General features: G+C 34.6%; 3 protein-coding genes across 5 annotated transcripts; 2 read left to right on the forward strand and 1 right to left on the reverse strand.

Moving 5' to 3' along the window:
• Nucleotides 1–362: 362 nt before the first annotated feature.
• LOC141647061 (cytochrome P450 72A397-like) lies at nucleotides 363–3857 on the forward strand. Its single transcript, XM_074455095.1, has 5 exons — nucleotides 363–772; nucleotides 2148–2365; nucleotides 2448–2692; nucleotides 2781–3177; nucleotides 3272–3857. Exons 1-5 carry the CDS (start codon nucleotides 493–495, stop codon nucleotides 3701–3703), a joined length of 1572 nt encoding a protein of 523 aa, XP_074311196.1. The 5' UTR covers nucleotides 363–492; the 3' UTR covers nucleotides 3704–3857.
• A 6804-nt stretch (nucleotides 3858–10661) lies between these two features.
• Nucleotides 10662–21486, reverse strand: LOC141647069 (persulfide dioxygenase ETHE1 homolog, mitochondrial). 3 transcript variants are annotated; one of them, XM_074455101.1, is made up of 10 exons: nucleotides 20923–21400; nucleotides 19381–19509; nucleotides 19142–19249; nucleotides 18419–18553; nucleotides 18237–18278; nucleotides 17863–17976; nucleotides 17638–17662; nucleotides 16867–16949; nucleotides 10753–10776; nucleotides 10662–10713 (listed from the first exon to the last, which is right to left on the reverse strand). In XM_074455101.1, exons 1-9 carry the CDS (start codon nucleotides 21169–21171, stop codon nucleotides 10768–10770), a joined length of 894 nt encoding a protein of 297 aa, XP_074311202.1. In that variant the 5' UTR covers nucleotides 21172–21400; the 3' UTR covers nucleotides 10662–10713; nucleotides 10753–10767. The 3 variants fall into 3 exon arrangements, with proteins under 3 accessions (XP_074311202.1, XP_074311203.1, XP_074311204.1); XM_074455102.1 differs by lacking the exons at nucleotides 10662–10713; nucleotides 10753–10776 and having other exon boundaries at nucleotides 16563–16949; nucleotides 20923–21486; XM_074455103.1 differs by lacking the exons at nucleotides 10662–10713; nucleotides 10753–10776; nucleotides 17638–17662 and having other exon boundaries at nucleotides 16563–16964; nucleotides 17858–17976; nucleotides 20923–21402.
• LOC141647066 (cytochrome P450 72A397-like) lies at nucleotides 11163–14779 on the forward strand. The gene is made up of 5 exons (XM_074455099.1): nucleotides 11163–11557; nucleotides 12922–13139; nucleotides 13222–13466; nucleotides 13553–13949; nucleotides 14085–14779. Exons 1-5 carry the CDS (start codon nucleotides 11278–11280, stop codon nucleotides 14514–14516), a joined length of 1572 nt encoding a protein of 523 aa, XP_074311200.1. The 5' UTR covers nucleotides 11163–11277; the 3' UTR covers nucleotides 14517–14779.
• Nucleotides 21487–24575: the final 3089 nt, after the last annotated feature.

Consider the following 24575-nt stretch of genomic DNA (forward strand, 5'->3'; position numbering starts at 1 on the left):
AGTAACACATAATCTCTCTTTTTAAAAGGGAAAATAAGTAAATTTAATTAGTAAATGATGTAGGAGTTTCCAATGACCAAAGAGGAGGTGGGTAATTAAACTCCCCATTATGTTGGAATTATAAATTCCAAGGGAGTTCTACACTCCACCATCTTATAAGAAAATGGGCAACTAAACAAGCTTTAGAAAATACAATTCATGGAATTATGAAATTTCCATGAATTATGAAGATAACCAAAGAAGATCTAAAAGCTAAGAGAAAACAAGACTAAATATACATTGATAAACAATCACTTTCCAATTGATTATGATTGCCTTCATGCCCTTCACTATATAAATGCCACGTTTCTCCATTATTCCACAACAAAATAGTACTCGTAATATTCAACTCTATCAAACTTACTTGCCTCTTCCACAATTATTTCCATAGCCATTTTTCCATAAATCTCATATTTTAATTACAAAAACTACAAAAAAAAAAACACAATAAATATGATGAAAATATATTATGGTAGTGCAATGATAATATCATTTGTTGGATTAATTTTGATATGGGCATGGAAATTACTAAATTGGGCATGGTTGAAGCCCAAAAAGCTGGAGAACAAACTTAGAGAACAAGGGCTTAATGGTAATTCATATAGGCCTTTGTATGGTGATTTGAAGGATAACTTCAAAATGCAAGATGAAGCTCGACAAAAACCAATACCTTTTAGTAATGATTATATTACTCGTGTTCGTCCTTTTCTTCATCAACATGTTGCCAAATATGGTTAGTGTTTTCCTTAATCTTTATTTTGGTTCATAGGATGCCGTACTGAATCTCGGTATCAGTTAGCCTCTTATATGCCATGCATTAATTACCAGTGTTCAAACACGAGACTTCTGGTTAAGTTAGAACAATCTCATATGGGTTGATCTAAGTGCTCATAAATAGCGGATATATTGTATGTCTCAATGTGGTACCATGATTTATTATCATCACCTGATAGTGTCATTTCATTTTCAATTTCATAATTGTCCTTTATTTATCTTCTCCATATTATCAGACCGTTTTACTTATGAAGGTCACAAACTTATGACCTCTCACTCGTCAGAGTCCCCTTCCAACTTGCCCTTTCACCACTCTTTGTGAGAGGTCATAAATTTGTGACGGAATAGTGCCGTCACAAATCCGTATTAGTTATTGGGTACTCCCTCCCATCCAAACCAAAGGTTACATTTGACTTTATTACGCTTGCCGAGGCGCGTTTTGTAACTTAAATATCTTTAGTTACACATTATTAAAAATTATAAAAATTTGATATTCTTATGACATTCATGACGATGAATCAAACAAGATCTCGCATGACTATGTTTTCTCATATACATTACTAATAATACCAGAGATTCTCTACAATTATGAATAGTACCAAAAAGTCAAATGTAACCTTTGATTTGGATGGGAGGAAGTATTTGGGTTGTAGAGTTTTTAGTGAAGAATTGAGCTACAGTGTGCCTTTTGAACTATATACTACTATTAAATTTACGTAAGCTATGATGTCATGAAATATCTCATAAATTATCAGGTAAACGACCTAATAAATGCTAAATCTCTAAATTAAACATATGAATACGGATTATTATGATGTTTTTTTTTTTTGGTTCAACGAAACGCGTACTTAGTCGCATTACAATAAGGGGAGGGGGAATCGAACCTGAGACCTATTGTCCAGGATACCTCCGTCTTAACCACTAGACTAAGACATCTTCGGTACGGATTATTATGATGTTGAGATGCAATTGGAAGCATCTCAACATCTAGTCATTAGTATGTTAGGTATTCATTATTACTCCCTCTCTCCTAGTCATTTGTTGTCCTCTCCTATATTCGGTGTCTCGGTCAATTGTTTTCTTTTCTATTTGAAAAATGAATTTAATGAGCATTTTGATCATTCACATTCAATTTGATCCACTTGTCATTTAATAATTGACCCTCTCCTCTTTCCTTGTTTTTTGTGCTAAAATCAAAGGACAACAATTGAGTATGATACCTTAAAATGGAATAGGATAACAAATGACTGGGACAGATGGAGTATATTATTGTTAGAGAATACGGAGTATTATGCAAAGGCCGGCCAAGTGAACATTGTATTACATGGTTGCAGGTCAAAATTGCTTTACATGGCTGGGCCCTGTTCCGACTATAAACATTACTCAACCGGAGCTAATAAGAGAGGTCTTTACTAGGATAAACGAGTTTCAAAAAGCGAGAACAAACCCGCTTATTCGATTACTTCTCCCTGGTCTTGTAAGCCTTGAGGGCGAGAAATGGGCGATGCATAGAAAGCTTATTAACCCTGCATTCCATATAGAGAAGTTAAAGGTATACCTTCATCCCATGGTTTTGTATTGCTGATTTTTTAACAGTTTTTGATTCTAAAATACCTCGACAATTCTCGTTGCAGCTTATGCTTCCAGCTTTCCATGCTAGTGTCACAGAAATGACTGACAAATGGGAAAATTCAATGTCTGAAACCGGTTCTATTGAATTAGATGTGTGGCCGGATATTACAAACCTAACTGCGGATGTTATTTCTCGAGCTGCATTTGGTAGTAGCTTTGAGGAGGGAAGACGGATATTTGAACTTCTAAAAGAACAAACTCAGATGACTATACGCCTCTTTCAATCTGTTTATATACCCGGATGGAAGTAAGTTAAAACAAATCATCACATTCTATACTTTTAGTCTTATTGTGGTTTGTGAATTTCGCTAAAATTGATGTTCATGTGGTTGTAGATACGTGCCAACAAAGAATAACAGGCAACTGAAAAAGATCGATGAGGACATCCAAGGTTTACTAAAAGGCATAATCGACAATAGGAAGAAGGCGATGGATGCCGGGGAAGCGGCTAAGAATGACTTGTTGGGGATATTAATGGAATCGAATATTAAGGAGACTCAATTAAGCCAAAGCCACGGGAATAACAAGCGTCTTTTAATGAGTTTCAGGGATATAATCGATGAGTGTAAGTTATTCTACTTTGCGGGTCAGGAGACCACTTCTGTGTTGCTTGTGTGGACGATGATTTTGTTGAGCAAGCACCAAGATTGGCAAATGAAAGCTCGAGAAGAAATTTTAGCGGCATTTGGACAGAACCTACCGGATGTTGATGGCGTGAACCATCTAAAAACGGTGAGTTTATGGTTCAAAATTCCGTCTTGTTTGCCACAGGTGAGATTGTGAAAATGCTACTAATTAAACGAAAATCTTCTCGTGTTTGCCATAGGTGACGATGATTCTATACGAAGTGTTGAGATTATATCCTCCAGTGCTCTCAGTTTCTCGAAGAATATATGATCAAGACACAATGCTCGGTAATAAGCTCTGTGTTCCAGAAGGTGCTATGGTGAGCCTGTCGATATACCAAGTACATCACGATCCCAAACTTTGGGGTGACGATGTGAATGAATTCAAACCAGATAGATTTTCGGAAGGTATTTTGAAAGCGACCAAGGGGAACCTGTCGTTTTTCCCCTTTATAGGAGGGCCAAGAATATGCATTGGCCAAAATTTTGCCCTGATTGAAGCTAAGATAGCTCTGGCTATGATTTTACAGCGGTTTTCTTTCGAGCTTTCACCGTCTTACACCCATGCTCCTACCACTTTGATAACTCTCGTACCCCAGTATGGGGCTCATCTCATTGTTCGTCGTCTTTGAAGATTGTGCAAGTCGGCTTATTCTACGTCGTGTTTGAGGATATTCGGTACTGCGATTAGTATGCTAGATAAGATTTCAGTACCTTAGAGGTACTAGTCGGACGAATACATGTATAGAAAAATTATCGATTTTGAGATATGTCGAATGTGTTGGCTAATATGTGTGTGTTAGTATTTGTAATAACTCGTAAAATTATCTTTTTTATTACGTAAATTTTACTTTCATAGATAATTATCAAAAAAAAAAAAAAAAAAAAAAACCCACAAATTTTGCCCAAACCCCACGTGGCTCAATTAATAGATCCTACAACCAGTTGTACCCAGTTGTACGCTATAGAATCCGAGCTATATAATAAAGTTTTCGAGTTTTGTTTTAAAGAAGTCGAGCTATACCATAAAATTCCTGAATTCACTCACTTAAACAAAAAAAAAATTAACTTTAAGAAAGCTCAATAAAATTACACATAAGCTCGATAAGATATAACTTGGTTGTATGGTGCTATTGTACCACTGGAGGTATAATGTTATTTGTGCACGTGGCTTACCCAATGACTCATCAAGTCATGCTATATGTGCAATCCTATATGTGTGTATGAATTACACATCGTTTCATCGCAAGCAAATCAAAAATGTTGAGTGGAGAAACATGAATAATTTATGGGTGAGATTACATATGGGCTAAAATAATTATGGGACAATATTAAGAGAGGTAATAAGGCTTTTTATATTCGTATAAGGTATGATTTCAGAACCCTTTGTCGATATAAGTAATTGTTATCTTTAATTTATCTTGAAATAAGATATTAGAAATAATTGGTTATTTAGTTTTATTGTTAATTTTCGTCTTATGATTGTTATACTGCTCACATGTTATATTAGTTACCGTCTTATAGATATATGATTGTGATAGGGTGGTTGTTGTCATATTGCATAATTAGCCAATTGTAGCATTCGGGATACGATTATTGGTTTGAGATGACATTACAGGGGAATAAAAACTGTGTACACAGTAGGAGCATTGGCTCCATACAAGGGAGCAACGTTGGTAGACGTTGGCTCCAGGGCGTTGGCCCATAGTAAAAAGGGAGCAACGTTGGTACTATAGACGTTGGCTCCAGGGCGTTGGCCCATATTAAAAAGGGAGCGTTAGCTCTAGGGCGTTGGCCCATGAGAAAAAGGTAATGTCTATATCTCTTCAGTAATGGTATACCGACATTAGTGTCATATGAATATATATATCCTGTTGGTATGGTAGTCATATAATGTTTTTGGGATGCCGGGTTGGTTCCGGGCATGGAATACTGTATTTTGGTAAGTTATTTTATTGGATGATATATGGTAATAAGGAGAATTCTACTGAATAAAGGATATGGCATAAGGCCGGTGTAGGGAACTGGAGTCATACTCAGCCTGTGGTTGGCTGATTCCGTTACTCTCACTCTTTTTCAGGTACAGGTATCGGGGAAGGTCAAGTGTGAGGAATTGACATTATAGAGGATAATAAGTATTAAGTTGTAAATAGTTTTAAGCTTTAATAGTTTATTTATTTTAATTGTTTAGCCTTGTATTCTCCGAAGGGGGAATACGGCGGTGACGCCCTTGTAATTCCGCTGCTGTCTTTTGTTTATAAAAAGAGCTATTTTTTAAGCTGCCTGCTTGTTTTCCGGGGCGTTACAGTATTAGGGAGTAATGTATATGTACAAGCTTGTTTGAACATTTTACACCTGTATTATTGTAGAATGTATTAGTCATAAATTTATGGGATATTCTATATGATACCCCTTAATTTTTCGACTTTCTACGTGGTACTCCTACACTTTTTAAAACATACTTGGTACCCGTAATTGTTGTCATTATCACTAAGTGTACCCCTAAACTTTATGGTCCGTCAATTAAACTCAGTTTTAGGCGTTCAGTGATTACTTGGATGCGTAACCAAGCTTGTCATTTATCATCCCATGACATAAGGACTCTATTAGGCTCAATATCCATCTTTGGACGTGATAATTTGGCAAGGAATCAATAAATTTTTCGTCAAAATTTTTTTAGCCCATATATATATCAATAAATATTAGGTTCGAGATGGATATTGATGAGCCTCATAGAGTCCTTATGTCATGGGATAATAAATGACAAGTTTGGTTACGCGTCCAAGTCATTACCTAACGCCTAAAACTGAGTTTAATTGATGGAAAATAAAGTTTAGGGGTACATTTAGTATTTGTAGAAAGTCGAAAAATTGAGGGGTATCATCTAATCCATTTGTACTTGTTAGTTGTTATCTTTGATACAAATACCCTTCACAAACAATTAACAAAACATAAATAAAGATTGTATTTGACAAACTTTTTCTTAAGGTGATGTTTGGAAAAACCTTTTTTTTTAAAGATTGTATTCCCTCTTATTCTAAACTAGTATTGGTGCCCGGCTTCGCCCGGGCTACCTCTACTTACCATTAATTTTTTTTCATTAAATAAAATTATTTAAAGTTGCATAACCCATAAATTTATCATTAATATATTTTTCTATGACATATCCTAAAATTACGATGAAATAAATTTTGAGATAAATTCACTACTCCCGCAATTAATATTTTACTCTTATTAATGAAACAATAGTAATAACATTTCACTACTTGTCCGTAATCATTGTTACTTTCACTACTCCCGCCATAATTATTTGTTTTGCTCACACTCGCCGCATTAATATTGATAATTTAACTACTCCCGCCGTAATTATTATTACTATCACTATTGCCGCATTAATATTGATTATTTCACTACTCCCGTTGTTGTTTCTACCACTTTCACTAATCTCGCTGATAATATTGTTATTTTTACTATTCAAATGAGTGATTACTATTATATAACTATATCCAATGTTACTACAATTCTTTTCTTTACTGACGAATAGACATGCAATTTTAAGAGGATTATATATTTATATAAATATATTACATATATGCATTAAGTCAAATCGAAAGAATTATGCAATATTATATATTATGGAATCTAACTTGAATTATTTATAACCTACTTATATTATATTTTTGTATGTTAAATAATTAACATCTCTATACATCTAATAAACTATAAAGTTTAATAAAATTGCATAGATTTTAAATTTAATATATAATTTTATGATGATAATAATTAATACCATAATGTGCATGTTTATACTAATTAATTATTATTTTATTTTAAGGAAATTGACCATCTTAATTAATTATTTTATTTTAAGGAAATTGACCATGTTTTAGTCCCTTACAAATGTTTAGGAAAATTACCGAGCTTTTATATAATTTAATTTTAACCCAAATTATATAATATTTGCATTGAGATACCTTAATCAGGTCCATCACACGGTGCTAGTGATTTAAAACTATATAGTATAATTAATTTGTATAACTTTCTTTAATTACATTGAAGTCCCTTGGTTTCTGGATTTAATATATAGTATTGATAACTCTCCACCTTTTCTTATTCATCTATTCATAATACTCTCCCCCTTTCTTTATTTAGTAAAGTTTTATTTTATACTTATTTTAATCAGCTCACTACACAACAATACCCCACAATATCAAGATCTTATTTTAATCACCTTACTCCACAACAATACTTATTTTAATCACCTCACACCACAATAATACCCCACAATACCTTTCCTCTCTCCAATTATCTCACCATAGCATAATAGGTACGGTGAGGAGAGTTATTCAGAATAGGAGGGAGTATTTGAAAAAAAAAAACTTAGTTTAAATAAGCTTAGTTTATATAATTATAATTCAACTAGTTTAGATTCCGCACAATGGATGCGCAGTATTTATAGAGTTTTTATTTTTTAAAAAAAATTAACTATAAAACTAATAAAAAAAATTGAGTAATGTCATGAAATGTGTATTTTTTTAAACAAAATTAATGAAATTGTTTATAATTTTTTTAGGGTGCTGATTTTCGCAGTACACATTTTACTCAACGCAGTATGCTTTTGACCAAATTACCCCTCCCATTTCCAACTCAAATGATTATGTGTGTACTGTGCAAAGAAAAAGAGGAAAAGGAGAAAGAAAAAAGTACGACATTCTCCACATCCTCCCAAACCACCCAACTCACCTCCGCAAGAACCGCCTCGTGGCCTCCGGCGATCCACCATCATCTCCCACCCGAGCACCGGTCATACCCGTATAGCACCGGCGACCCACCATCATCACTCGCTCGGTGAATCTGCCGGCGACCACACAAGTATACTGCCATCACAATCTGACACCTGTTGTCGTCCACACCATGCACTGCCTTTCCCCTGCCATCCTCCACCAACGCACCCACCCCGCCGTTAACAAACAACCTATATCTCACATTAAAAAACACAAAAGCTTTAGCAGAGAAAAAAAATCCTTACAAAACATAAAGACAATATTAATTGGATCTATAATTGCAATTAATGAATCAAATAATGTGTTCTAATTTCAAATTATCATCCTTAATAGTGTGATAAAGGTGTTGATTTAATTAATTTTAGATATTTTAGGGTTAATCGTGGAGAGAGAATGAGGGTGTAGAGTGTTTTTAATTAAAGGGTATGTAAATGGAAACAAATGCGCAAAAAGTACTGTATTGAATAAAATATGTACTGCTAAACTAAATTACGTTTTTTTATTAGCATATCTTTTAGGTACGATTTAGCATGCAAAGAACGAATTTTTTATCACAAAAATCTTAGAGACAAATTTTAAATAAGGGATTTTATCAAAATAAGAAAGTAAATACGGAGTAAGAGATTTTATCAAAATAGGAAATGTGCTTTAGGCGGGAAAACTTGAAGCTTTTCCTATTCTTTTAGTATATAGGGGATGATGCATGTCTATGAGCGGGAAAGGGTGAAGAGGACAACTAATAGTTGACATTGTGTCCAAGGGTGATGTTGGATTAATTAATTTTGATAGGTACTAGTTTAACATATCACATTATATGATTGCTCTAAAATTTGTTTTCTTAATAGGTTGAACGTCCTAATGTAGAATGTTAAACGAAATATGAGATTGTAAATCTTTTTGGTTGTTCTATTCCATTGATAATAAATCACCTTATATAGGTGTATAAAGAGTCTGTCCTACCACAAGTAGGATAGTCGATTATATTAAATTACATCGTAAATATCTAGTAAGGATAGAAGTTGGTTAGTATAATATCATCACAATTCTACTTCGTATCAATGTCTTGAGCTTGAGGAATTAGTCTTCCAGATGGGCTAGACTTTGTAGATGCCGTAAGTTTGACTTTCGGCTTAAGTTCGTCTTTGACTATGTCTGGGGTTGGACTATCGTCACATAGAATGAAATGGAGGACCGTACTCCTTAAACCTAAATGTTTACAATATTCTATTTATTAGTAGATTATCTTTAAATATAAGAAGAACGCAACCAGTTTTCTATTCGTAGGTGCCTAATTGGCAAAATATGTGATGTGTATTATGGTGGACCGGGGGTTGTTAACGTCAGTAGTGATATCATTGGTATTTTATTCTCCTTCCAAAAATCTAGTATGTAATCCCACATACATTTTATCTGCATGGGCCATGAATCATGATGTGGATGGACTTTTTGCCGACTTGAATGCTACACATGAATACAAGTATGTCACGAGTTACGTAAATGCATGCTTTTCTACTTTTACATATGGTTTAAATAACCTTAGCTGGTTGACGGGTAAATGATGGAGTATGGGGGCTAGCGACGACACGCCCCGGTTGAAAAATGAATTTTTTTAATTTTAGTTAAATTATTGAGATTTTTTTCAATTTCATCTTATGATATTTTGAAAGTTTCTAGTCTGTTTGGGTCTAGTTATGCAGGCGTAACAGTGCTAGTTCGGTTCAATGAACCGAAGGACCCTTGAACAGCTCTCTAGGTAGTAACCAACCGATCCGATTGAAACAAGCCAAGATTTTCACTTTGATCGACTGAGTTTCTATATTGAAAACAAGGAAATTGATACTACAGGATAATGGGATCAATAGATCATGTACTCCTGTTAAGACGGCTCTCAAAGTGAAACTTTAAGTTAAGACGGCTTTCATAATCGACTTTGTGCTAAATGACTGAGACAAAGGAAATTGATACTACATGATGCATGGACCCAGCTATGGAGTACACCCTTTTATGTCCCAGTCATTTGTTTGTCTTTGGTTTTGGCATAAAGTCCAAGGAAAAATAGAGGGTACCAATTATTAGATGACAAGTTGACCAAATTGAATGTAGAAGATCAAATTGTCCATCGAAGACATTCCTAAAATAGAATGACAAATAAATGACTGAGACACCCAAAATGGAATAGATAAATAAATGACGGGAACGGATGAAATAATAATAAATACTGCGGTCTTGACGCTAACAAGTCACCAATCACTATAGTCTATATATACAACAGAAACAACGAATACTACCACAAATCACAATCGCGCTAACCTTCAAAAAAAGCCGTCACAAATTCGACACGGCAGCCCGGGGAGTTAAATGTTATGGTCAATATCAACTATACGATGTAAACTTGTCAAGCACATTACATTGAACTAGTACACACAATGACACAAGACAGATATCTAAGGAGTACAATTTATTGACTTATGTTCAATGATTTGCACAAGTGGCGAACATCCCACATATGGCGTGTTTGTTTAAGATTGTCTTAAGTTAAGACGACTCTCACAGTCGATTTAAACAAGGTTTAAATGGAAGAAGGATTATTGTGAGATATTTTAACTTGAGACGATCTTGAGTAAAATCTACTCGGCAAACATTACTCCGTATTAATCCATAACAAGCAAGGTGCACTAACTTAAAGTGCACATTGCTTGTTATGGATTAATACGGAGTAATGTTTGCGAGTAAAACTTTGTCTATTTATTTATTTATTTATTTATACACACACCTATACTTCTGTGCCCGACAATCGTATGCATGGTCAGTCGATCTGCCCCATGAGACTTCAGCTTAGTAATCTGACCTTTGATGTCATTCGAATAGGATTAAAGGAATGTTGTTGAATTGCAGGAATTCAGAAAGGAATGTCACACAGCCTTTTCAAGAAGATCTTGCAAGCCACGGACAATATCATAAGATAAAGACAATAGACAGAAGATGAGATACAAAAATGACAAATTATCCGAATTCTAATTCCCACCTCTATTAATTAATCAGTTGTATAAACCGTCATAAGTTAAGACAATCGTCTTAGACTATGGATTGTCCTAACAAGCCATAGTCATGAAATTCTAGAATATCGATACTAGTAGCTAACAAAAACATAAACTTCACACAAAAAGATAACAAGTTGTTAAGTGGGGACATATAATAAGAGGAAACAAGACTAAATACGTTGATAAACAATCACTTTCCAATTGATTGATTATTATTGCCTTCATTCCCTTCACTATATAAATGCCACGTTTCTCCATTAATCCACAACACCAAAATAATATTCAATTCTATCAATTTACTTGCCTCTTCCACAATTTCCATAGCCAATTTTTCATAATTCTCATCTATTAATTACAAAAATTATAAAAAACCCAATAAATATGATTAAAGTATATTATGGTAGTGCAATAATAATATCATTTGTTGGATTAATTTTGATAATAGCATGGAAATTACTAAATTGGGCATGGTTGAAGCCCAAAAAGCTGGAGAACAAACTTAGAGAACAAGGGCTTAATGGTAATTCATATAGGCCTTTATATGGTGATTTGAAGGATAACTTCAAAATGCGTGATGAAGCGAGAGAAAAACCTATTCCTTTTACTAATGATTATATTACTCGCGTTCTTCCTTTTCTTCATCAACATGTTGGCAAATATGGTTAGTGTTTTTTTAATCTTTATTTTGGTTCATAAGCTAGCCTCTCATATGCCATGCATTTATGTAGGGTCCATTAATTTAGCGGACATATTGTATGTTTTTTTTTTTTTGTGCGTGTAGTATAAAGCTCTTCTCATGGGCCGGGTTTTAACGCTAATGTACTTCCTCCTATTCACCAATTTTTTCCCTATTTTCTTAAACGGATTATTCAGGTTTTCTTCGTTTTTTCTTTTTTTTGGAAACTTTTACTCTTATTTTATTCATTCTTCTCTCCTATCAACAAACCCCACCCAAATCACAATTTCTTATTTAATTCCTATTTATTCATTCATCTCTTAAAATTTAATTTTTTTTTATAAAATTACTTATATAATATTGGGTACTTTATAGTTATTTACATTTCTCATCATTGTATTTTGCTTTGATAAATAAAAGTTATTACTAAGAATTAGTTAAGAGAATTGAATAATGAGTTAAAATGTATTTTAATAAAAATAATTTTATAGCAAAACTAATGAGTTTCAATTTTTTTTTTTCAATTTTTTTGTCATGAAAGTAATAACAACGATTTTTAGTTTTGGTTTTATACGGAATATGAGTTAACTCATCATCTAATAATAGCATCAGTAACAGATTTAGCAATTTATAATTTTATATCAATTTTATTTTATTTTAATTAAAATATTATAGCTTAGAGTTTAGTGAAAATAATATAATTAGATGAAAAGATTAATTTTAATGAAAATATAATAGATGAATAAATTATAATTTTTAGTTTCCTTATTTAGTGAATGAACATAATTATCATTAGCTTCCTTTTTTGAAAATATGCATTTTGGCGGGAAAATGATAAAGAACACCTATTCATTTAGTAAATAGGGGATGCTAGTACGCGGCACGGGCAAGTAATATATCCGTATTCATATGTTTAATTTAGACAAGTGTGTGAATGATAAATTATTTATCAAATGCAGTCTTAAAATAGAAAGGACAATATGTAATTGGAAGCATCTCAATATCTAGTCATTAGTGTTATGTGGGTATTCATTATTACTCCCTCTATCCTAGTCATTTGTTGTCCTCTTCTATATTCGAGTGTCTTGATCAATTGTTGTCCCTTTTATTTTAAGAATGAACTTAATGAACAATTTCATCATTCACACTCAATTTGATCCACTTGTCATTTAATAATTGATCATCTCCTATTTTCTTGGTCTTGTGCCAAAACCAAAAGACAACAATTAAGACACCTTAAAATGGAATAGCATAACAAATGACCGGGACAGATGGAGTATATTATTGTTAGAGAATACGGGGTATTAAGCAAAGGTCGGCCAAGTGAACATTGACTTACATGGTTGCAGGTCAAAATTGCTTTACATGGCTGGGCCCTGTTCCGACTATAAACATTACTCAACCGGAGCTAATTAGGGAGGTGATTACTAGGATAAACGAGTTTCAGAAAGCGAAAACAAACCCGCTTGTTCGATTACTATTCCCTGGTCTTGTAAGCCTTGAGGGCGAGAAATGGGCGATGCATAGGAAGCTTATTAACCCTGCATTTCATATGGAGAAGTTAAAGGTATACAATATTCCCCTGGTTTTGTATAGCTGTTTTTTCGGAGGTTTTTGATTCATAAATGCTTTGACAATTTTTGTTGCAGCTTATGCTACCAGCTTTCCGTGCTAGTGTTACAGAAATGACCGACAAATGGGAAAATTCAATGTCTGAAACCGGTTCTAGTGAGTTAGATGTGTGGCCGGATATTACAAACCTAACTGCTGATGTTATTTCTCGAGCTGCATTTGGTAGTAGCTTTGAAGAGGGAAGACGGATATTTGAACTTCTCAAGGAACAAACTCAGATGACTATACGCCTCTTTAAATCTGTTTATATACCCGGATGGAAGTAAGTTAAAATGAATCATCTCATTCAGTACTTTGTCATATCGTGGATTGTGAATTTCGCTAAAATTGATGTTCATGTGGTTGTAGATATGTGCCAACAAAGAATAACAGGCAATTGAAAAAGATCGATGAGGATATCCAAGCTTTACTGAAAGGCATCATCGACAATAGGAAGAAGGCGATGGATGCCGGGGAAGCGGCTAAGAATGACTTGTTAGGGATTTTAATGGAATCGAATATCAAGGAGACTCAATTAAGCCAAAGCCATGGGAATAACAAGCGTCTTTTAATGAGTTTCAGGGATATAATCGATGAGTGCAAGTTATTCTACTTTGCGGGTCAGGAGACCACTTCTGTGTTGCTTGTGTGGACGATGATTTTGTTGAGCAAGCATCAAGATTGGCAAATGAAAGCTCGAGAAGAAATTTTAGCGGTATTTGGACAGAACCTACCGGATGTTGATGGCGTGAACCATCTAAAAACGGTGAGTTTATGGTTCAAAATTCCGTCTTTTTTATATCCCTATACCATGCTGTCGTCAGACACTTTGGCGCTTCATTTTAGCATAACGATTGAGTTGGAGTTACTAATTACTGAAATGTTCTGTTGATTGACATAGGTGACGATGATACTATACGAAGTGTTGAGATTATATCCTCCAGTGCTCGCAGTTTCTCGAAGAATATATGATCAAGATACAATACTCGCTAATAAGCTTTGTGTGCCAGAAGGCGCTATGGTGAGCCTGTCGATATACCAAGTACATCACGATCCTAAACTTTGGGGTGACGATGTGAATGAATTCAAACCAGAGAGATTTTCGGAAGGTATTTTGAAAGCGACCAAGGGAAACCTATCATTCTTCCCCTTTAGTGGAGGGCCAAGAATATGCATTGGCCAAAATTTTGCAATGGTTGAAGCTAAGATAGCTCTGGCTATGCTTTTACAGCGGTTTTCTTTCGAGCTTTCACCATCTTACACCCATGCTCCTACCACTTCGATAACTCTCGAACCCCAGTATGGGGCTCATCTCATTGTTCGTCGTCTTTGAAGATTGTGCAACTCAGCTTATTCTACGCCGTGTTTGGGGATTACTAGTCGGACAAATACATGTATAGAAAAATTATAGATTTTGAGATATGTCAAATGTGTTGGCTAATATATGTGTGGGAGTATTACGGAGTAACTTATATGTACAAGCTCGTTTGAACATTTTACATTTGTTTACTTGTATTATTGTAGAATGTATTAGTCATTTATTTATCTATCAATTTGTACTCGTTAGTTGTTACCTTTAATACAAATACCTTTTACAAATAATTAGCAAAACGTAAATAAATGATCGTGATCGAGACAGAGGAAAGCATTTCAACATCATAATGTTGACTCTGTCTGCATATTAAAATTGCGTGGTTACTAGACTTCCTTAAAAAAATACTCTGTTATTATTATTTTTCTATTACTAGTATTAAACCCGTGTAAAATTGTACGATTATATTGTTAAATTAGTTAACATCGTTATATGATAATTTTCTAAAAAATATTATATCAATCTATATTTAGAATTTTTGTTTATAAACTAAATGACAATTAGGAACTTGGAAATCTCATTTTCTAATTTTTTTTTTTTTTAAGTTTTCAAATCCTAATATTCGTTTTGCTTTCCCAAGTTAAGAATTTGTGGATCTAGTTATGTAAAATAAAAAAACATGTTTTAAAAAAGCGTTTTTCTAATTCTTTCAACAATTATCCAAGTGAAAGTGTAATTGAAAGTGAACAATTTCTAATTCTTTCAACTACCGGGACGGAACAAGTAGTAAATACCGCGGTCTTGACGCTAACAAGTCACCAATCACTATTACCACAGAAACAGCGAATACTGCCACAAATCACAACCGCTCTAACCTTCAAAACCTTTATGAAGCCGTCACAAATTCGACACCGCAGCCAACGGAGTTAATGTTATGGTCAATATCAAGTATACGATGTAAACTTGTCAAACAATTACATTGGACTAGTTACTAGTACACACAAGACAGAGAGATTATCTACGGAGTCCAATTTATTGACTTTTGTTCAATGATTTGCACGACCGGCGAACATCCTACATACGAAGTATTTGTTTAAGGCCCTGTTCTTTTGGACTGAAATTGTCTGAACTAAACTGAACTGAATGGAACTGAACTGAACTGAATGGAGCTGATCTGATCTGAACTGAACTGAAATAATAATAAAAAGATTATATTAATAATAATAATAATACTAAATATTATAATAAAAATAATACCAATAATAATAATAATAATAATAATAATAAATATTATTATAATATTATTCATTAATAATATAATAATATATTAATATAATCTAATAATAATAATTTAATAAGATATATAAAAAATAAAATAGTAATATAATAATAAATATAGAAATAATAATAATATATTAGTAATATAATTATTAATAATAATATAATATATTAATAATAATAACTAAAAAATAAATAATAATATAATAATAATAATAGGTCTAATATAATAACTTATTAATATAATAATATTAAATATAATAATAATAAATATGTGAATAATAATATTAATAATAATGAGTATATTAATAAAATAATAAATATAATATTATAACTTATTCTTATAATAATATTAAATATATTATCAATAATATTAAAAATAATGAATATATAAAAAAATAATAAATATAATATAATATAATAATAATGATGATAATAAAGATAATAATAATAATAATAATAATAATAATAATAATAATAAATATATTAAATATAAATATAATAATATAAACAATACAAATTAATTATTAATAAATATAATAGTAATATAATAAATATAACAATAACAATAACAATAACAATAACAATAACAATAATAATAATAATAATAGCAATGGCAATAGCAATAGCAATAGTAAATACATTATAAAAAATAATAATAATGATATTAATAAGAATAATAATAGTAATGTAGAAATAAACTAATATGAACTGAACTGAATGAAGCTGAACTGAACTGAACTTATTAGAACTGAAATTAAGTCCAAAAGAACAGGGCCCAAGAACATATTAAGTTAAGACGGCTCTCACAATCGATTTAAATAATGTTAAAATGGAAGAAGGATTGCAAGAGGTTTTAATTTAAGACGGTCTTAAGCAAAACCTACTCAGCAAACATTACTCCGTATTAGTCCATAACAAGCAAGGTGCACTTTATTTATTTATACACACCTATACTTCTGTTCCCGACAATCGTATGTATGTTCAGTCGATCTGCCCTATGAGAGACTTCAGCTTAGTAATCTGACCTTTGATGTCATTCGAATAGGAATGTTGTTGAATTGCAGGAATTCAGAAAGGAATTTCACACGGCTTTTTCAAGAAGATCTTGCAAGCCACAGACCATGTTTGCTGGAACTGCTACGTCTATCATCTTCGGGTATGCCAGTTTTAGGTCTGCCATAACCAAAACTAGTTTAGAAACTTCAACCTTTCTAAAGCTCGGTAACAACATTACCCAATGCCTAAGGAATAAGGAAGGATGTAAATTATCCCAAAGACAAATAATGAAAATGGTGTCAACAATCGAGTCCCCTACTACTTCAAAATAGGCATGAAAAAACCCAATTCCGATAACCAAACGCAATCCAACCAAAAAATGGAATTGATCCAAACCGACTCGCACTTCACTAACCCATACCCCACCCAATAATAGCACATCAAAACATACTCAACCCGAAATGACCCGACCAGATCCAGACTCATACCTGACCTAATTGACACATTTGAGTGATTTATATGCTAGCTACTACTCCCTCTATCCCGGTCATTTGTTGTCCTTTTCCATTTTGGGGTGTCTCAGTCATTTGTTGTCCTTTCTATTTTAAGAATATACTTCATGAGTAATTTGAACATTCACACTCAATTTATTCCACTTGTCATTTAGTAATTGGCTCCCTCCCCTTTCCTTGGTCTTTGTGCCTAAACCAAAGGACAACAAATGACCGGGACGGAGGGAGTACAATTTAGTGAACTAATTTGTTTTATTTCTTGCACCAGGAAGACGATGAATAATTAGTCTCTAAGCCTTATCAGCTAAGAAAAATAAACATATTCAGTAATGCTATGATTTTGTGCAACTTACTTTCCATGATGCTCTTGAAAGTTTCCTGCAAACATTCCACAAACTTGTCAAAATCTGGTTAATGTTTAGCATGCCAATGCATTGGATAACACCATAAGACAACATGGAGAAAATTTTGATTAAATAACAGCATCTTTGCAAACGGAAGCTACCTCCTATAGAATCAATGCTTTGAATTTTCATGATTGCAATAATGAAAAAAATAATAAGTTTTAAGAACATTACCTCATCTTTAGTCAAGCGAGGATTATATTGCATCTCCTCACCAACAGTACTAACCGTAAAACCCTTGTAATCATGTGCGGGATATATCAATGTCTCCTTTGGCAAGGTAAATATCTGTTGGCATGAGACGATACAAGTTTTATCTCAATTTGATGAAAATCTCATGTAGTCCTTGTTTGACTAAGTAGTAAATTGAATTGACCATTAGTTTCTCGAAATATGATTGCAGTTACAAAATTACAACTCACAATGTAAAATCAAAAGGATTATTTTCTTACGATCATTTAACCATGAAAGTCAAATGAGGACTATAAATGAGATGAAGTGAGTATCAAATTGCACGAAACATAATGAGTAGATGTTTAGTTGCTTACTTCTGAATGCACCGATTTATATAGCTGTGCTGAATCTCCACCCTGAAAGACATATTTGTACAATAAACTGATTAAATCTAAATCCGAAGAGGAATTGGACTTTCGATTTTACTTTTACTTTGACGAACATACTTGTTCAATTAACTTAACGATCAATCAAACGTCTTAAAAGAAAAAAGAACCTGAAAATCTGTTCGCCCACACCCACGTATGAGAAGAGCATCCCCTGTAAATGCCATCCTTGGTTGTGGTTGATCTGGCCCATCTCCTGTAACATATGTCACACACCCAGCAGTGTGGCCAGGAGTGGGACGAACCTGAAATTGGCAGTGATACCATATATGAGAACTAGTTTCATAAGTTGGAACACGGAAAACAGAAACATGCACATTTAATTTAAAGGTTATTATTAATCTCTGAGGTTCTACTCTAGAGACTGTACACCGCATCACCACATGCTGAGCTTTTATCATCTTTTAACTCTATCCACCAGGGTATTAATTATTGCCCGTTACATGAAAGATTATCGGCTTTCCACGACAAAATTTTCCGATTATAAGGGTTGGCAAACATGGCCAATATTTGACTGAAACTTGGGTCGATAAAAAAGCTAATGAAGCCTATACTAGACCTATACGGTTTATATGGCGCAGCCATAACACGGAACTGCAATTCGCAACTGATACCGCGATTGTAGATCATGCTTTCCACATGGCCTTCTACTGAAAAAATGAGTTGCTAGCCCACGTTCTAATGTTGAAGTTTAGCTCATATCTCGATGAAGATGAAGCACAAAAGTTCTTACCACCTCTACGGCTTTATTTCAAGTAAACAATTTCTCTAAAGGATATCGGCACACAAAATATACGATGTGAAAAGAAATTGGGAACAATATGTTTCCTTACCTCTAGAGAAAGGTCACCAACATAAATTTTGTCACCGGATTCCACCAGAAGATCAGCTTTTGCATTGCTTGCTCTGGAAATGACAGATTTTACACCAGGGGCTTTGGTCTGAACACGGAAAAAAAAAAAAAAAAAAAAAAAAAGCACAAGATGAATAAGTGATTACATTGACTTGAATTACTTATAATTTCCTCAAAAAAAATAAATTAAATAATTCAGTTGAACGAAAACGATAATACCTTGAGAAGTCCTGTTCCGGTGACATGATCAGCATGTACATGAGTGTTCATAGCATATATAAGATTCAGCCCAAGCTCTTGAATGAGGGAAAGATCCCTGTCGACTGTCTTGTCCACTGGGTCTATCAGCTGCAGTGATAACTAAGGTCAGTGCATCGTATATGTAGTTTCCGCCAGTGGCTCCTTAATATGAAGACATATCAGAGAAAAGGTTACCAAAACCCAACATATAATCACCTACGGATCACTCACATATGCACTAGCCTTTACATCAAACAACCTGAGCAGTAACTATCACTTTAGGAATGAAGTAGAACCGCATTCTTCGAAATTTAGAGAGGAGGATTTCAGAAGAAACATGAAAACTGAAACCAAAATTTTTAAGTTCAGATCCAGAATTTCCTTAATCGTGAAAGTATAAAGATTCGGAATTTGTGAGAAACTGGAGTATTAGACCCCAGCAATGAATCTATTCCCACCGAGGTCTCCACTCCTATGAAAAACAAATAAAGCGATATGATAAGTTACCATGCTAACAGGGGAGGTAAGTAAGAGAATCGGGTCGCAATGCAACCCCAGAATCCCAAATATTAAAAGAACAGTTCTACGGATTATGATTGAATTGGTTATGCTGTGGCTCAAGTTCAAAACACCCCTTCAGTAATCCTCCATATGCATCTCATACAAGATAAAAAAAATTGCCTGACTTTTGCTACCTACTGAAAGATTCATCAACGTGATCGTATCCTTTCTCCCCAGTCTTCCCTAAACTTGATACTACACAGTCCCCAGTACGACCACCGATACACAAGTATAAAAGTCATCAACTTTATATCCAAAAGAGAAAAAACTGCGGCCACTACAAAATACACACACCATAACAATGACTGCAACACCAGACAAACTAAAACATACACATCAACTGATCCTGTATATCCCCTATCTGTCCTAATCAAAATTCAACAATCAAAAACTAGAAAAGTCTGGAATTATTGTCCAACAACTTAGCAATTGCATACAACTATAAGTAAATCACATGAAAGAAAGGAGCGGAAATAAATTATACTCCTCCGTCCTATTCATTTGTTTACCTTTGATTAAAATACCCTCGTAGTGAATATAAAAGTAAACAATTGATTGAGGAGGGAGTAATTCATATAAATGAGCTAGTCTTACTTAAAACTGTCAGATTACAGCATAATCATTATAGGTATCATTAAGTGAATCATATAGCATGAAAAAAGGCCGTCTTAAATTAAGCTTACGACGGTTTCAAATAAGATCAATTGCAAGAACCCCATCATACACAAATACCCAAATCAAACCAAGATCATAACTTTATCATACATACAAAAAACCCAATTCATAAAAATCATACAAACGATAAAAAAAGCCAAAAACTTTGTCTCCAAATAATAGGACGGGCATATCTGTCTTAAACTTAAAACGGGTCAAATAACATAAATAGACAAAAGAAGACGGATATGTCCGTCTTAAAAGAAACTAGCTGCTGAAAATAAAAGAGAGAAAAGAGAGTCAAACCAAAGCAGGTTTATCAGGGTGAGAAACATCAGCAAGAAGGTAAGTATAAGTAGAAGAATCCTTCTCAAAAAGCTGTCTAAACAAGTACTTTGATGCATGAGACGGTGTCGTATGATACCCCATTTTTGAATTAATTGATGATGATTTAATTCCTGTGATCAAAGATGAGGGATGTTTGATGGAAAAGTTGTAAACTTTATTGGGTGATAATACAGAAATTCTTGGAATTAGTAATTGAAACTTCAGCATTTGCAATCAATAATCGAAATCAGTCCTGATTTTATGGGATTAATGAAAATTTTATTGGGTTGATTTAGTGAATTTTATTGGGGGAAAAGGGTAGATTTGACTCGATTTGATTTGATTTGATTTGATAAATGGGTAACAAATTGTGATCGTTAATGGTGTTGGAGACTTGGAGTGTTATGGGGCGCCTGGAAATCCTCCATGAGACCATGCTCCTGCGGGCAGAGTAGATCCGTCTCACTGAAAACGACTACTATCCATTACATTATTATTATTTTTTTTTATAAGGTCAGAAAACGATCGAAATCAATCTATAACATTAAAGATTTTCAGATTATCATGAATCAAGCATAAAAAAAGGGGGTCAAATGATCTGTTTGGTAAAACTAATCGAAAAGGTGAATTTAAACCGAAAAGTTAACTAAAACGAAAAAGCTAGCGATAAGGTAAAGGTGAAAATTAGTGAATCGATAAGGAATGATTATATAAAAAAAATATTTGGCAAACTAACTGAAAAGGTAACTGATTTTGATGAAATGACGTAAAAGGATATGATAATTATTTAATAGGAGTAGTATATATTTAAAGGGTAAAAACGGAAAATCAAACTAAATCAGGTACCTGAAATCTGAAATGCTACTCTAGATAGCATTTCATTTCAAGTAGCTTATTTGGTCAAATAAGCTACTTGCCAAACGCTTACAAAAAAATAAGGTACCTGAAATTTTGGTCAAATAAGCTACTTTAACCAAATCAGGTACCTGAAATGTCTTGCCAAACGGGGCCAAAGAGAAAACTCTCAAAAGGAATTTCACTATTAACTCCCCAAATAAAGAATAAAAGAGTAAAATAAACTTAAACTTAAACAAATACTTCCAAAGTTATTATATTGGAAAAAAAATCTAGATTTAATAGAAAAATTTTCAGATCTCAGAATCCAAAAAGTAAATGCTCTGAGTTCCAAACCAGATCATCATATACTTACATTTCTATCATAAAGTCATCAACCATGAATTAGTTAGGTGCAAAGAAAAACTCTTGAAATAATGCTTTATCTCCTTGATTTAAACCTTTATTAACTAAGACAAATGACTAGAATAAACTCTCTTAGGTTAGAATGGAGAGTAAATTAAAGTCTAGTCTTTAAGAAGGAGAAAATCAAGAAATAAAAACTGGAAATCTATAAAATACTATTAAAAGCCTAGGCTAAAATGACTTATAAAAGCCACGTAGACAAAGCCACATAGGATTATGAAAAGCCACATAGGATTATGAAATGACACGTTTGATTAAGGAATGCCACGTGCGGTTAAAATTGCTTGAAGTTGAGCAAAAACCGATGATTATAGTGAATTAATTAATGATTATATTTTATATTTTTATTATATTTTGAATTAATTTGAATTTTATTAGTTTTTTTGTGTGTGTTTGTATTAATATTATGGATCTTCTTATTAAAAGGCTAATCTAAAAAAAATGTAATGTGACATGCCAAAAAAAAGTGACATGTATTACCAATTTAAGAAAATAAAAAAATTTAAGTTCAAAAAATTTAAAAAATATAAGGTATAAACACAAAAATAAAAGAAATTGAACTGATGGGGCATATTCTGCACCCGCTGACCAAGTCAACATATTGAGCAAGGTCAAAGATATCCACAAGCAAGTCAACGACTTAGACAGCCTAACCGACGCACCCTGTCGGCCTGTCTCTGGGGTCCCGGCCGGGGCAACTAGCCAGCCGGGGCACACATCCGCGGACTCATATCCAAGACCCCTCGGCGGCGAGTCAACAGGGCCCGCCGGCCTGCCATGGGTCCCTCGGCCGAGGGTAGATCAGTCTTTCCACCTGCTAGCCACTTGGCCACTTGGCCACTACGTGACAAAAGGTGAAAGTCTATAAATACTCCTCAACTCTCATTGAGGAAAGGATCCACAATTTAACCTAAACACCTCATAATCTGGTAATATCTTCCTTATCTCTCTACAATATATACTTCGCCGAGTAACAACAACTTATCTCTCTAAGTTTACTGACTTGAGCGTCGGAGTGAGTTCGCTCGGCCCAAAGCCGAGCCCTCAGTTTGTTCATTGTTTCAGGAGACCGAAAGGAGAATTCAACCGAGAGACGTCATTCTACAAGCACGGGTGGTAACAAATAACTGCTCCGGAATTACACCCGGAACAATTGGCGCCGTCTGTGGGAAAAGATACTAGAAGCTAGTCACATTCATTCCCAAAAATAAAAAAAAAAACAACACAAAACAAAAACCCACCCAAAAAGCTAAGAAGATGTCGAAACAACAAGAGGTATTCGTGACTGACGAAACCGAATTCTACCAAGATGATACCGTCCACAATTCTGGAGTTGCGCAGGCCCTCCACCGGCCGGGTAATTCAACCGGAGTACGGGATGCCAATAATACCAGATACGCCACGCCGCCAACCAGGTCACCATCATGGGACATGTGGTTGATGCAAAGAAAAACCGAAGCTACTCCTGGACCTAATTGGTAGTACGCCGGCTCACACTGTCACACCGACAAGAGCGGCGGAACCCGTCCAGGAGACCAGGGCCCAGAATGTGACTCCAAGAGACTTGAACGGAGCACTGGAGGAAGCTGGCCCAGTCAAGACGCCGGAGGAGCCCAGAGTGCTAGTGGTAGACCTGAGTCCTTCCCGCACTCGCGGGAGGACGGCGTCGCCGCAGCACCGACGAGGCATGCCCCAAAGGAGTGAAAGAAGTCCGACTCGCCAGAGTCGGAGAAGGAGTCCGACTCACCAGAGTCAGAGAAGAAGCCCGACTCACCAGAGTCGGAGAAGAAGCCCTTCCCGCCACGGGGAGAGGAGCCGGACTAGGAATGCGAGGAGCCGATCGCCGCGTGTCGTTCGACACGTGGTCAGACAGCCCCTCAGTGCCTACGTCCTTGAAACCACCGTGTCAACCAAGCTAAAGCTGCCGGCGTTCACATACAAAGGGGATAGCGACCCCACCGACCATGCCGAGGCCTTTGAGTCGTACATGTCGGTGTGGGAACAACCCGATGAAGTCTGGTGCCGAGTCTTCCCAACGACCTTGCATGGGATGGCTCAGAGTTGGTACAAGGGGCTGCCCGACGGCTCGGTATACTGTTACGCCGACCTAAGGGACGCCTTTTTAGCCCAGTACTCTTGCAATAAGAGAAGGGCCGTGGAGACATCGGATCTCCTGACTATCAGACAGGAGGGGTGTGACACCCTTAAATCTAGACTTGATTATATACGTAAATTCTACAGAAAAACTGGTAGGATATGTTTGTAAATGGTTCAACTAGTCCAAAAACCTGCAATTTCAAAAAATTTTCTAACTAAACCATTCACAACCAATTCCAACTCAAGAAGAGTGTCAAAAACCCTGCAACAACTGA

The sequence above is a fragment of the Silene latifolia genome, chromosome 3, assembly GCF_048544455.1.
Source record: "Silene latifolia isolate original U9 population chromosome 3, ASM4854445v1, whole genome shotgun sequence".
NCBI classification, from domain to species: domain Eukaryota; kingdom Viridiplantae; phylum Streptophyta; class Magnoliopsida; order Caryophyllales; family Caryophyllaceae; genus Silene; species Silene latifolia.

Excerpts from the sequence above, each read along its gene's own strand:
- LOC141647061 (XM_074455095.1), top strand. The coding sequence starts at position 493 with ATGATGAAAATATATTATGGTAGTGCAATGATAATATCATTTGTTGGA. Across the intron at positions 773-2,147 it reads TCAACATGTTGCCAAATATG|GTCAAAATTGCTTTACATGG; the intron begins GTTAGTGTTTTC and ends ACATGGTTGCAG. Across the intron at positions 2,693-2,780 it reads GTTTATATACCCGGATGGAA|ATACGTGCCAACAAAGAATA; the intron begins GTAAGTTAAAAC and ends ATGTGGTTGTAG.
- LOC141647069 (XM_074455101.1), bottom strand. The coding sequence starts at position 21,171 with ATGCTGAAGTTTCAATTACTAATTCCAAGAATTTCTGTATTATCACCC. Across the intron at positions 19,250-19,380 it reads CCGGAACAGGACTTCTCAAG|ACCAAAGCCCCTGGTGTAAA; the intron begins GTATTATCGTTT and ends TTCCGTGTTCAG. Across the intron at positions 17,977-18,236 it reads ATAAATCGGTGCATTCAGAA|ATATTTACCTTGCCAAAGGA; the intron begins GTAAGCAACTAA and ends TCATGCCAACAG.
- LOC141647066 (XM_074455099.1), top strand. The coding sequence starts at position 11,278 with ATGATTAAAGTATATTATGGTAGTGCAATAATAATATCATTTGTTGGA. Across the intron at positions 13,140-13,221 it reads TTCATATGGAGAAGTTAAAG|CTTATGCTACCAGCTTTCCG; the intron begins GTATACAATATT and ends TTTTTGTTGCAG. Across the intron at positions 13,950-14,084 it reads GCGTGAACCATCTAAAAACG|GTGACGATGATACTATACGA; the intron begins GTGAGTTTATGG and ends TGATTGACATAG.